Here is a 14,967-nt window from a genome sequence, read left to right on the forward strand (position 1 = left end):
GCCTAGATAAATTTGTATCTCAGACACAAAAAAAGACTGAAAACCACCAAACAATTTCTTTTGGATGAAAAATCCAAATTCATTTCTATATTCAGATTTAAAAACTGACCTTCACTACCATCTAGGGCAGGGTTTCCCAACCTGCAATACTCCAGATGTTGATGAACTGGAACTCCTATCATCCCCAGTCACAACAAATTGTAACTGAGGATGATGGGAGTTGTAGTACATCTGGAGAAGCAAGAGGTAGGGAACCTCTGACCTAAGAAATTATTTATGGCAAATACTGAAAAGCTTTCAAGAGGTTTAATTTACACTGCCTTAAAATATAAGTCATCTATATATACCGCAGGGCTTGACAAATCCCAGGAGCCAGGGACCCATGACATCTAGAATTTTAACCGGAGTGCCTAGACTGGGATTTGCAGAGGTAGAGTTATTAAATAAAGTTCCAGAGAGCCCGGTTTCTCTTCTAAGTATATTACTTGTAATGGGGATAAAGAAAAGCATCCCCCTCCTCTGCACAATGCCCATTACTAAATCGGGCTGACTTGCTTGAATGCCATGGCCTTTGTTCTGCTCCCCATTCCCACAAGAGCATTTGGAGAAATGACTTGATTAGCAAGCCGGTTCGAATCCCCGCTAGTATGTTTCCCAGACAATGGGAAACACCTATATCGGGCAGCAGCGATGTAGGAAGATGCTGAAATGTATAATCTCATATTGCATGGGAGATGGCAATGATAAACCCCTCCTGTATTCTACTAGAGACAACCACTGTGGTCACCAGGAGTTGACACCGACTCAATGGCACACTTTACCTTTAAGATGTGGCAACAGCTATGGTAGAGGATAGGTCTATCAGTGGCTAGGGTTGCTAAATGGACCCTCCAGGTCTTCAACAGCAGTTGCTGGGGGCGGGGGCAACAATAATAGGAAAAGTCTGTTGCCTTCATGCCCTGTTTGTGGGCTTCCTAGTGGCATCAGGTTGGCCATCGTCAGAAATACAATACTAGACTAAATAGACCTTTGGTCTGAAGGGAGATTATTTGTGCATGCAGGAGCCCAGGTGCCCAAGTCCTTGCTACTGGAACATATCAGAGCACCAGACATCCAGCCATTCTTCACATATTGCAGTTGGGCAACTTGGTTTGACTCACCTAGACGATTTTCCCCACCTCCCATCCAAGGGCATCCCAATCACAATGCAAAGATTAGCACCTTTTCTGCAGCTGTAAGAGAAGTGACAAAGGAGTCCCTTCCACTATTCCTAGAGCAAAAGCAGCAACAAGCGTGAACACAGAGGGCAAATCTGGAGAATAAGCATGGGCAAGAAAGGTTCTGGAGGAACCTAGGAAGCTGCCTTATACCAAGTCAAAGTGTTGGTCCATCTAACTCAGTATTGTCTACTGGCAGCAGCTCTCCAATATTTCAGACAGGAGTCTTTCCCAACCCTATCTGGAGATGCCAGGGATTGAACTTGGAACCTTCTGCATGCAAATCAGATACTCTACGACTAAGCTATGGCCCCATCCCCCGGAGAACTTGGCCTATCTCATCATGCTACTTTGCATTGCCTCAGCCCGTTTCTTGGTTACATTTGTGTATGATCAAGAGACAATGAGCTTTTATGTTTGTGTTTTCTGTTCTTTTAAAAAACATTTATATAATTAATATTGACTGGTTTTATTTACAAAGAACTAGCTCAGGTTGCGGGAGTGGGAGGATAGATGTTTTCTAACAGAAAACAAGAGCTCCTTTTGTGGTTTTTCTTTTGGCACCAGAAAGCAAACCTTAGCTAAAGCAGGTAACAAACAGCTTCCCACCTGTGTTCTCCCTAAGGGGTGTGTGTGTGTGTGTGTGTGTGTGCGCACGTGTGTGTGCACGCACTCACACATTTTCTGATGTCCACTCAGTTAGTTTTAGATCCCGCTCTGGTTGAATCAGGAAGGCCCCACTTTGAATGCATGTGTGCGCACACTGCCTTGATACTGCCGCCCAGAACAAAATTCATTCCATACACAGGTGAAAAAAATTAGAGAGAACACTGCTCTCCACCACTCCCCCAACAGGACTTAATCCCCTTGTAAGGAAAGCCAGCCTGGTCCATTCTGCTAGCTTTGACATAACCAACCCAGAGTCTCTGCCTCCCAGCCACTCTCAGGCAACCTCATATTGCTTCACAAGGGAGCAGACAACTGCAGTTCACACTTACCACACCCCATTAACCCATCCTGTTAACTCCTTCCCTCCTGCCACTCAGTCTGTTCATGCCCTTCCTAAGATCCTCTCCTCCACTTTAACATGCAGAGTCACTTCCAATAACTTGTCCTTTAGTAACACCAGATTTCAGAGTTTTATCAGAAGTTGCAGTCCTTATGAAACCCAAACTTAACTAACTCAGCTACTGCTTCTGTTCAGGTAAGTAGTTGATCTCTTTTAAAAATTAATTCATTTTTTAAAAAGAATCCTATTACATTTAAGAGATAGTTATTCCCATGCAATGTCAAACCCCTCTACTCAGATATATGTAAGACAAAGTGATTTGCTTGTACAATTAGTAAAATATGAGCATCATGTTTATATCTACAATTTTTCTCTAAAACATTATAACACATCCATAGCTCCATGTATAATCATGCTTTGAATCAATTTGTCCCTTCAGAATCTCTCATCTTACTTCAGCTGAACTGCCTCTTAAATTGCTGCATCCTCTACTGCAACCTGTCCTGTTAAGCCTTTTCAAGAGAAGCTTTTGGTAACCAATTCAAACTAAGTTAATTTTAGCAGAAAAGCACCCTTAAAACAGCTGATTACCATTTGCCAAAGACTATAGAGCACTGTGCAAGGCTGAGAGGTAGAAATGGGGGGACAGGACGGGGGGGAGGGGAACAGGGACAGGGGAACAGGGACAGAGTTTGCAGCTTTTGCACAAATAATATATATTTCCCCCTCTTCATAAGCAACTAAATATAATGGACAAACCTGACCACTCCAAGCGCAATAGAGGTTACATATCAAACCCCAGTTGTGGTTGATCATGCAGTCTAAAATCCTGAACTGGGCCATGACTGCCTATAGCGCAGACTGCATCTCTCCTCTGACTCAGCTTTTGTCCGTGTGGTACTCGAGAGCTACTGAGAGCTATGCAGTGGAGAGATTCAGGAAAGAGGACTTTTCCTCCCTCCCCCATCTGCTAAGTCAGCAAGATAGCTAACTGCGGAGCACACTTAAATATGCAGGCAGGTAGTGCCAAATTTCTTTATTCATAGAAAGGGAAAGGGGGAAATCCTTAAATATTTTGGGACTACTACTCACTACAGCAAGGCAGAGATCTCTCTTTGACCTTTCCTGAAGATCAAGGAACACACATCAGAACTAGGAGAAATTTTAAAGCTTCAATCCTAGGCATGCTTACTTGAGGATAAATTGTCCCACTGAATTCAATTAAGCAAATAAAAATATGCTAAGGTTATGCTATGCATATATTTTAAATTGAATCAACTGCAGAGTTTTCATATGTTTTGGTTGATTGAAACAAGACTATTAAAACTCTTTAGCCAACTTTATTAGTACTCTAGATTTTTGTTATTTATTCCGATGGCTAAGACAGAATAGTTTATTACCCATAAGTGAGGTGAATAAAAAAATAACTCTAATAACTGAAAGGGCCATGCTCCCATGGAATGCAATGCCAATGCTGGAAAGCCAAAACAGTCTGAGAGACTAGAATCTTGGCAACGAGACGATGAGATGCCTATAAAAGGCAATTTTGGCTACTCCAGTTGCAGCGAAAATTAAGTCTTGCAATAAAGCTGAGAAAGGTACAAAATGTATACTACAACTAAAGTTCTCATTTGGAGCTGGTGTGGCACAGTGGCTAAGAGACAGATGCAAATCAGCATATCCCTGGCTTAAATCTCACCTATGCCATGAGCTTAACTCCTCTCCATCTGCAATATGACTAACACCACTTTACAGGACTGTGGTAAGATTACAACATGGCAATATGTGAAGAGCTTTAAATACTCAAAAGTGTTGTATAATGCTAATTAATTTAGACCTACTAGTACTTCTATACTGCTTTTCAACAAAATAGTTCTAAGTGATTTCCATAACAAAAAATAAGAAAAACATAGTTCCCTATCCTCAAAGGGCTCATAGCTTAGAAACCACAAGGTAGACACCAATATCAGTCACTGGAAGGATGCTGTACTTGGGTTGAATAGGGCCAGTTGCTCTCCCCCTACGAAATCTCTCTCCCTACCATTTCTGCTCTTGGCTAATTAAAACTGTCAAAGCTAATCTATCAAAGGTGGTCAATTCTGGAGAGAGAAGGGATGGTTCCTACGGCCATAAAGGAGTAAGTGGCAATGACTCCTGAAGAAATCCACTACGCTGGTGATTTAAACACCTATCAACTCTCTAACATTCTTGGGTAATATGATAGAACTGAATTGCCCATGGTGTCGTTCTGGACTGTCTTGCCAGGACAGACCTGGGGCCACTGTTTTTCCCACGACTTTGGCTCTCCTGGAAGGTGGTTCCTAGAAAGTTATGTTGGGAGTCTGCTGTGTGTTCCCACTATGGCCTTTGGCTTGTAGACTGCCACAAGATTCCACCTGATCTCCCATGCTTTTAATATCTACCTGAAACAGAGGTCATCCAAAGGTTTGGGCTAAAGTTTCATCAATGTGCTGATCACACTCAGCTCTACCTCTTGTTACCACCATCCAAGAGGTTGATATTCTAAACCAGTGTTTTGAGTCAGTTCTGGACTGGATGGAGCAGACAAGCAGAAACTTAATTCAGATAAGACAGAAGTGCTGTTGGTCAGGGGTACTACTGATCTGCATATAGGTAATGACTTGCCCTTGTCAGGGCTGCACGAAGGATCAAGTGTGCAGCTTGAGGGTGCGTATGGATCTGGCATTGTCCATAGATGCTCAAGCATCAGAGGGGTCTTTTAACCAGCTTTAGATGGTTCATCAGTTGCAACCATATCTACAGACGATAGATCTGAATTCTGTCACATGACTTAAACCCCCCCCCCAAAAAAAGCTGGGGGTGGGCTACAGTGAGCAGGCCTGGTCTAGGGTCAGGAGTAGACAACCATGTAGAATGCCCTCTCTGGTGCTCTCTTCCAATTTTTAGGTGGGCTTTTAAGACAAGTTTCTATTTAGATATCTGAAGTCTAATTTCTATTGTCTTTATTTTTATACGGCTGCCTTTTTAGTCTCAGGCTTGTTGATTGGAGTATGTTTCTTAATCACTTTTAATGTGGTTAAAAAAAAATCTTTTCATGTACACTGGTAACAGCTTAGAATTATTACATTCCCAGTAGGCTTGTGAACACTTCTGCAAAAGCTACTGGCTGATATCTTGTCTAAATTACTCAATACTAGTACTCCAATAGCTAGTCTAAAGGGCTACTAAAGTTCAATAGGACTTCCTCTAGTAGATTTAGTCAGTATATCAACCATTGTTAATGGCATAGATTGAGAATACAGAGGCAAAACTAACTTCTGAAGGACAACTATATCACTTCCACAGTAGTCCATGGCACAAAAGCAGAAATTGAAAAAGGACAAGTGGAGGGAGGAGATGAGAAGAAAGGGATTGTAGAAGGCATAGGAAAGAAGATATCACAATTGACAGTGTGTTTCAGTGCGAAGTAATGTTTCATACAATATAAAAAGTTATGATGATTTCCCCTAAAGACTCCAATGATAAAGGGTCATGGAACCCTGAAAATCTCACAGAAAAGACAATTTTGGCTATTTAAGTAATGACTAGTGCCTCAAAAATTGTAAAACCTAAATTGGATCTGATGACTGTCCATTTTGGTTTTCCAGCATAGCCACAAGCCTGAGATTCAGTATAATCAGAAGAGAGAGAAAATATAATTTGTTTTTTGATTGATTGATTGATTTCTATACCACCCTTCCAAAAATGGCTCAGGGCAGTTTACACAGAGGAATGAATGAATGAATGAATAAATAAATAAATTAAGTGTAGGTATACACATTTTTTTCAAAAACGTGTATACCTACAAACACATACTCTGTCATATTTATTATTGCAATTCTTATTATTGATGGACTTATAAAGCTACAAAACACACTCAGCACTATTTATTATTGCAACGATGTATTATTGCCCACAAAGCACTCCTTTGGGGATGGGAAACCCATGCTTAGACAGCAACAGAGCATCAGTAGTTTTGCATCAAGGTCACTGTTGTGCAGGGACACTGCAGAGAGAGTAGGTGGAAGGGAGAAAAGGCTCTCCGTTGCCTGCCAAACTCTTTCGAAGCTTTTTTTTTTGCCCATATAGAAATGCAGCCTAAGTTGCAATCCAACAATGAAGAGCAGCAAAAGCTGGCACAAGCCCCGCCTTCATCCACTGTCGAACTTGTGAACTTGGCAATACAGTACTATAATAAGCATTAGCTTGTGACCAAAAGTCCCATAAGCTTGTCCACACTGCAGCTGCCCCATGCAGCACAGGATTACTCAAGATACTTTCCCCCATACTGCTCCCTCATTAAGAGTGGAATCCCACGTGTGAGGCATGCATAGGTTGTGCCAATATTGATTGCTTTGTGATGCATCCTGCCAAGAGCCGGCAGGGCGCTATCCTTTCATGCTTTACAACAGAGTTCAGTTGTGCATTGCAGACTATTGGAAACTCCAACCGCCTGTAATGATGCAGGCATGTCAGCATAGCACTGTTATACTGCAGTCCCTTAAAACTGTACCTAATGTGATACCAGAGGATTTAGAAGCCAGAAAGTCCCTGCTTAAAAGATCTAAATAGTCTCAGCCCCAAAGGGCAGGGCATAGTGGGGAGCAGGGACAAAGATGATGCACAAGGATGGACCCACAGGTTCTCCTTGGTTTAGATAGCCAAGCCAAAACCTGTGGTTACCAGGAGCTTGTCCATCTCCCTGTCCCTAGTCTCATACTGAGCCTCTGCAGGAGATCAGGGGAAATTTCTGCTCCTCAACCACACACAATTTCAGAGCTGGGGAAATGGGTGGAGAACATCTCTGCAGCTAAAAGCCCAATGAAACTGAAACACTCACCCACCCCGCAACTTCAGCTCCAAACTTGAAGCTGGGGAAGAGAGGAAAGGACCGTGTTGGGCATCAGGGGCGTGTGCTGACAGGCATAAGTGTGCACAGACCTGCCACCAAGGCATGCAGCCAATCCCCAACATTGCGGTCAATCCCCACAATCAGTGGGTGCAGCTCCACAACAGGCACATATGCCAGCAAGCAAGCCAACCAGTCAATTGAAGGGTGGGTCTGGGAGGCAAGAAGGAAACAAGAGCTGCCATGAGAGGAGGTGCTCTCACAAGGTGGGAGTCCATCCGCTGGTAGCGTCCAACCTGACAACCCTTACTGAAAAATGTATTACTGTACATAGATAGCACCCTGCATGAAGAGGCCCTGGCTGCAATTCCACTGTCAATTGCTAATTACACCTAGTTCCACATAAACTACAACAGTGGTTCCCTACCTGGGGGCCTCCAGATGTTGCTGAACTACAACTCCCAACAGTCCCAGCTACAATTTATTTATGGGAGTTGTAGTTCAGCATCATTTGGAGGCCCTCAGGTTGGGAACCACTGAACTAGAACACTTCTCACTTTGTCTCATAGCTAAAACTCCAAGGGTACTTAGATATCTATATCTATCTATATTATTAATTCTCCAAGACGGGCCATGCGTGGGGACGTGGTAGAAAGGAGGCGATTGGCTGACAGAGTTTGCAAGCAGAAGCACCTGATTGGGCAGTGAGGATTCCATATGCAGATAGGGAGAAGGAGCCTGTGAGAGCAGAAACACCATGGTGATTGGGCAGTGGGAATTCCATATGCAGATAGGGAGGAGGAGTCTGTGGCACTACGGTGATTGGGCAGTGGGGATTCCCTATGCAGATAAGGAGGAGGAGCCTGTGATGGTTAAGGTCAGTTGGAATGAAAATGTTACTGGTCGGAAGATGTTCTTGATTGTAGAGGAGAGAAATCTATCCATATATAAAAGGATAGCAGGCAAGAGTCTGCAAAAAGACGGGTCGTGAGGGAGGAAAGTGCCCCTTCAGGAGTAGGAGGATGCCGTTGTGTGAATTAAATGAGGAAACAAGATACACAAAATCTGTTAACTCAGGGAGGGAGGGAAAGAGAGAAAAAACATGAAGGGAGGGAGAAGAAAGAGTGGGGAAGAGCGAGTGGAAGAGAGAGAAAGAGAGAGCAAAAAGGGAGGGGGAAGAAAGACAGACGGAAGGGCAAGGCCTGAGCCTGTCAGCAGCCTGAGGGGAATGAGCGGCCATGGCAGCACTGGCAACATGGAAGGGCCCAGTCAACCACCGCTGCTGTTTGGGGCTACCGAGGCCATTGTCAGAGGGAGGCAGGCAGGCAAGGGACGGGCCTGGGCCTGTCAGTGGCCTGAGGGGAACGAGCGGCCATGGTGGTGGCAGCAGCGAGGAACAGCCCGGTCAACCACTGCTGCTGCTCCTGGGGGGAGGATCAGGAGCGGGGCTCGGGTGAGGAGGTCTCTGGGGATAGGGGGCTGCAGCTTGGCCAATAGGCAGCAGCAATGCTGCAGCCACGACCAAGAGGGGTGAGGGGGATGGGTGGAAGCAACGGGATGGAGGAGAAGGAGCAGGAGTGCAGCTCAGGTGAGGGTGGGGAGATCTCTGAGGTGAGGGGAGCAATCAAGTACTAATGCGCAGATGCTCTAGAGTGTGCAAGAGTTCCAGCACTGAAGCGGAGAGAAATAACGGCAGCGGTCAGGATGCAGAGGTGGAGGACCAGCAGGTGAAGCCCCTCTGGCCAGAAGAGGTGGGTGGATGGCGGGGCGGGTGAAGCCTCGCCGGCCAGGAAGAGAAGGTGGTGGTGGGGAGAAATAATGGCGGCAACGAGGAGGTGGGCAGACGGCAGGCAAAGCCCTACCAGCTGAGAGGAGGAGGTAGGAGGTGGCGGTAGGATGGCCTGGCCCTGGCCCGCTCAATGGGGAGAGCTCCAGAGGGGGAGAGCGAGCGCCCGCGCTGTGGGGGGGATGCCACAGGCTCAGTGCACAACTGCACAGATGCTCTGTGCAAGGTCAGCTAGTAAGTAAATATTGTATTAAACATAATCCTTCTTGACACTGGGCCAGGAATTTACCATTCATATTCTCACATATGACTGAACAGGCGATACAAAGAGTTGGAGTCAAAAAAATGCCGATTGTTTAAATTGTTAAGGGCACTGTCATAGGAACATAGGAAGCTGCCATATACTGAGTCAGACCATTGGTCTAGCTAGCTCAGTATTGTATTCACAGACTGGCAGCAGCTTCTCAAAAGTTGCAGGCAGGAATCTCTCTCAGCCCTATCTTGGAGAAGCCAGGAAGGGAACTTGAAAACTTCTGCTCTTCCCAGAGTGGCTCCATCCCCTGAGGGGAATCTCTTCCAGTGCTGACACTTCTAGTCTCCCTTTCATATGCAACCAGGGCAGACCCTGCTTAGCTAAGGGGACAAGTCATGCTTGCTACCACAAGACCAGCTCTCCTTTCCAGACCAGCTCTCCTCTCGCAATTTGTGTTCTCCCATATTTACAAAGCCTTCTGACACAAAATCACAGCTAGTTGTTATGCTTTTGCACAACAAGATGGTGCACTCCTAAAGAGCCTTATCTTATCCTGGAGTCACCACCACCACCACCACCACCTATAAAAACCCAAAAAGAGCCAAGCTCCTTGGCTCTATGCTTAGGAATGAGCCTCCTCCTTTAGGGATTAAGGCTTCTGAAGGAGAGAGAAGTTCTGAATGTCCTTGACTAAAGTGGATATGGACTTTGTGGAGTCAGGTAGGTGAGGGGTGGACACTGACTAGAACTATTACACCCCATGCCTTTCTACTTTTGTAATGCACCTTTGTTATGTTGTTTGGCATGCTAACTTTTCCCGCCTCCAGAAGGAATGCAAATATTGCCACAAGCTATCATTAGCAGGTCTCTGTAGCACAGAGATCTGCAACACTATCCTCAATGTAATAGATCAACTCCTTTTAAACTTAAGACCTCTGAGTGCTGTAATGAAGTCAGCAATTGCTACACTAGAAGAGCCCAGTGGTTTAATTTGATCTCCACCAGCACCCGGGGCGGGGGGGGGGGGGGACTTCGCATAGTAGCATCTCATCTGGATTTTTATTTATATTAATTCATTTTTCTGGGGTCCAAAATCAACCTAAAGCCAAATCAACCAATAATATAAAACCAATTTAGCAAGTGTTCAAAGACAACCAAAATAGGTGTATTGCTCAATCCATTCCATCAATTTTAAAGTACAAAACAATGAGTTTCAACCAGTGTTCCCTCTAACAGGGATTCCCAGATGTTTATTTATTTATCTATATTTTTATACTGCCTGATATGTACATTTCTAGGCAGTGTACAAAATTTAAAATATTAAAAAATCAACACAGATTAAAATACACAAGACACAACAAGAACAATAGTATAAAACAGTTAATAAAACAAATTATTAAAATTATTAAAATTAATTCTAATTAAAACCTTGCTAGAACAGGAGTCTTGAGGGTCTTCCTGAAAACAAAGAGATAAGGAGATGCTCTTATTTCAGCAGGAAGCATATTCCAAAGCCCTGGGGCAGCCACAGAGAAAGCCCAGTCCTGAGTCGCCACCAGACGAGCTGGTGGCAACCTTAATCGGATCTCTCCAGAAGTACTTGACAGATGGCAGGGTTCATGACAAAGGAGGGGCTCTCTTAAATAGCCTGGACCCAAGCCATGAAGAGCTTTATAGGCACTTTGTATTTCACCTGGAAACATATTGGCAGCCAGTGCAGTTCTTTCAAAATCAGTGTTATATGGTCCCTTCGTGTTGTCTCAAAGTCTAATCTGGCTGCCACATTCTGTACCAATTGTAGTTTCCAGACTATGTACAATGGCAGCCCCATGTAGAGTGTATTACAGTAAGGGTACTGTACTGCAAGGTACCAGCATATGTAACACTGTTTTAAGGTCATTCACCTCTAGAAATGAACGTAGCTGACGTATCAGCCAAAGCTGATTAAAAACGCTCCTGGCCACTGCCTCAATCTGAGAAACCAGGGAGAGCTTTGGGTCCAGGAGCACTCCCAAGCTACATATCTGATCTTTCAGGGGAAGTGTAACCCCATCTAGAACAGGCAGATCAAAAACATCTCTCAGGTCCAGATTCCCCCACAGTTGGTACCTCCATCTTATTTGGATTCAACCTCAAGTTTTTTTATCCCTCATCCAACCTATTACCACCTCCAGGCAGGCATTTAGGGAAGATATGCCATTTCCTGATGGTCGACATGGAGAAGCAGATCTGGGTGTCATCAGCATATTGATAACACCCAGTACCAAACCTCCTGATGATCCCTCCTAGTGGTTTCATGTAGATGTTAAAGAGCATTGGAGACAGTATGGAGCCTTGTGGAACTCCGCACTTTGTAGAACAACAGTCTCCAAGCAGCACCATCTGGAATCTCTCTCCACCAGAGATAAAATAGTGTTACCTAAATCCCACCCACCCCTTAAGTAGTCCAGAAGGATACCATGGCTGATGGTACTGAAAGCCATGGAAAGATCGAAAAGGATCAGCAGAGTCATACTCCCTCTGTCGATAGCCGGTTGGAGATCATCCATCAAGCCGACCAAGGCAGTCTCAACCCCATAGCCCACACGAAAGCCAATTTGAAATAGGTCTAGATAATCTGCATCATCCAAAACTGCCTGGAACCGAGAGGCCACCACCTCCTCAATTACCTTGCCCAACCATGGAAGGTTAGAAACAGGTCTGTAATTAGCTAACTCTGAGAGATCCAATGTAGTGTTCTTCAAAAGTGGTCTAATAATAGCCTCTTTAAGAGAATCCTGCCCTCCCTCAGAGAAGCATTTATAATATTTACCAGACCCTCTCAGAAAATATGATTGTCAGATGAGATAAGCCAAGTTGGGCAAGGATCAAGAGAACAGGTTGTAGGGCACACAGTCCAAAGCAGTTTGTCCACGTCTTCAGAAGCCACAAACTGAAAAATGATCCAATCAAATCCCATAAGAGCAGGCGCGTAACAATGATAGGGCAAGGGGAGACAGTTGTCTAGGGGCCCCACTGCCTGGAGGGGCACCCCAGAGGCACCTCATGTGACTCCCCATTGCCCCCTGCCCAGCCCCATAGCCTCTCAGCCACTTGCCCTGTTCGCCGTCTCTCCTGCTTGTTCTGCTGGCCCGCAATCGAAGCAGCAGGCAAGCTGCAAAGAGCTCCTTTTCTCCCGCCTCTCAGCTGATCGGCGGGTGGGCGGGGCTTCCACGGAGGCCTCCGTGTAGGCCGCAGTGAAGCCTGAACTCGAGTAGGGCCCAAGCAAGCCAGGAAGGAGGAGGCAGCCAGAGTGTTCTCTGCAGCAGAAGACCCCTTGCTGCCCTGCTCAACCCAGACCAGCATTTGCCAGGTAGAGTGTGAACTCCTTTTTGTGGTTACCTTTCCCGCCCCCCCCCCCCCATATATAGGGATCTGTTTGCCATAGGGCTTGGATGGGGGGGGGGAGGGACCGATAAGTCTCTGAATATTTATTTTGAAACAGCTTGGAAAATTTGCTGACTTAAAAAAACCTATCTAAAAAGTCCTATAAGTGGCTTGTTTCATGGCAGAAAATTGCAAAAACTTCTGGAACAGTATTTTATTAATTTTATTTATTCATTCATTCATTCATTTATAAATGCACTTATGTTCAAGTTGTTTTGCAACCCAGAAGGTCTGAGTGAGAACTGTGAAGCATGTGTGGTGCTTTTATTTTATTTTTCTTGTGTGTGAACTGCTCCCCAATAACTTGCAGGGACTTCAGGGTAAATCTGGCCAACATGTGAATGCAGCACCTCCATTCCAGAGGAGATGTGTCTTAAAGGGCTTTAAAAGCCTCCTGTGAAAAACCTCCTGCAATCAAACTTGATTGAATTTGTTCAGAATTCTGAGAAAACAAACATAGGCTCACCCTGCATGGTTGAAAGTCTCCTTTGCTAATCTGCAGCGAGGGGCCCATTTTAATAATTCATCTTTCTAGTGTGTTCTAGGCATTAAAAGTAATACAAATGTATAGTACTCAATGTATATCACTATATATTGTGACGTGTGTGTGTGTGTTCAGTTAAATGTATTTGCAGGCAGCATACTTATTTTGGAATATCAGACTTAAATCCTTGGGGGCCTGGGGTGTGCGGAGGCCCTGGACTTTGTGGGGGGGGGGGGGCCATTTTAAAATCTTGTCTCTGGGCCCACTCCAACCTTGCTACGCCCCTGCATAAGAGGAGTTGCTGGACACCTCCACAGTAGGTGGAGTGTTCCCAACTGTGATACTCTAGATTTTGCTAAATTAAAACTCCTATCATCCCCAGCTACAACTTATTGGTGGCTGTGGAAGATGATGGGAGTTGCAGTTCAGCAACTTCTAGAGTACCCACAGGTTGGGAACCCTTATCATAAGAAGTCCCAGCAGCTGGAGCTGAAGCACTAATGCCTACTTGGAGCAAGTAGTGTGCTGAAAAGGTAACGTTCTGGGTGATGACATAAATAAGTAAAATTAACTCTAGGGGAAGCAGAATAGGTCAACTGATATCTCCTTCCCCCCCCCCACCACCACAAAAAAAATCCCACTCCAGATGTTTAAAATGAGGAAATGTGAGCTCTGAAAATGCAGATAGGTTCTTCCCAGTGCTGAGCAAACATAATCTAAACATTGAATAATGCCAAGTTGGCAACATTACATGTCAGCCTTTATAACAAAGAAAGATTTGAGACATGGGTGTTACTTAGCTCATAGTCCAAATGATGTATGTAATGAAGTAATGTATGATTCATGTGTCTAGGACTGGCCTACACCATTTTGGGACCTCCCAAGCCAGCCAACAGTCACCTACGACAGTCTATCTAGGATCAAATAAACCTACCAGTTTTGCAATCTGCCTGGACTGCAAAAAACATGCAAGCAACTAGCAGGACATCATAAATGGCTGATGTCTACATTTCATTTAACTGGTCGCAAGTTGTGCAACCCTGGCCTCGTGCCTTAGTATAACAATCTCTTCAGTAATTCAGCTAAGGCAGCTAGATAATCTGCACCAAATTTCAACCATAGGCTTTACTGGTTTATGGTACTACAGAACAGGGCATTTTTATCCTGACCTTGCTTTCAAGGCATGACCAACCATACAAAATGAAACAGAACTCACTCAAACCAAACAGTGGGTAGGCAAAGAAATTCATATAATTTTTGAGTGAGAAGGGACCTTGGAGGTCTTGTAGTCCAACTTCCTGTTCAGAGAAGGAAATGGCTACAGCATTCCTGACAGGTGACCATCCAGCCTCTGTATGAATACCTCTATCAAAGGAGAGCCAGCCCAGCGCTATGCAAGGCAGACTGCTCCACTATCAAACAGTTCAGTCCTCCTAATGTTCAGCCTGAATTTGCTTGCTTGTAAATGATGCAGTAGGGAAATAGCTTGTCTAGAGAGCAAGAAGTTCGAATCCCCACTGGTATGTTTCCCAGACTGTGGGAAACACCTATATTGGGCTGCAGCAATATAGGAAGATGCTGAAAGGCATCATCTCATACTAAGCAGGAGATGGCAATGGTAAACTCCTCCTGTATTCTATCAAAGAAAACCACATGGCTTTGTGGTCACCAGGAGTCGACACCGACTCGAAGGCACACTTTACCTTTTCCTTACTTTTCAATCCATTGACATCCTAAGGGAATAGCCAAAACAAGTCTACATCTCCTCCAATGAGACAGCCCTTCCTTTATCTGAAGATATATTTCTCCCTTAGTCTTCTTTTCTCCAGGCCAAATATCCCAAACTCCTTTAACCATTCCTCAAAGGACTTGGTTTCCAGACCCCTTACCATCTCTGTTGCCCTCTTCTGCATCCATTCCAG

The 14,967-nt window shown here is 44.7% G+C and overlaps 1 protein-coding gene across 7 annotated transcripts in view; it reads right to left on the reverse strand.

Annotated features, from left to right (window-relative positions):
- The window catches only part of ARHGAP21 (Rho GTPase activating protein 21), a 178,803-nt gene that overhangs the window by 126,073 nt on the left and 37,763 nt on the right, over positions 1-14,967 (reverse strand). The window contains exon 1 of one of the 7 annotated variants that reach the window (XM_053260663.1): positions 2,986-3,121. The exons of the other annotated variants lie outside the window; for them this stretch is intronic. Within the exon in view, the coding sequence (XP_053116638.1) occupies positions 2,986-3,069 (84 nt within the window). The 5' untranslated portion in view covers positions 3,070-3,121. Of the gene's footprint in view, positions 1-2,985; positions 3,122-14,967 lie in introns of those variants that run through there. 7 annotated transcript variants of the gene reach the window in all.

Source organism: Hemicordylus capensis, chromosome 6 (genome assembly GCF_027244095.1).
Source record: "Hemicordylus capensis ecotype Gifberg chromosome 6, rHemCap1.1.pri, whole genome shotgun sequence".
Lineage (NCBI taxonomy): Eukaryota > Metazoa > Chordata > Lepidosauria > Squamata > Cordylidae > Hemicordylus > Hemicordylus capensis.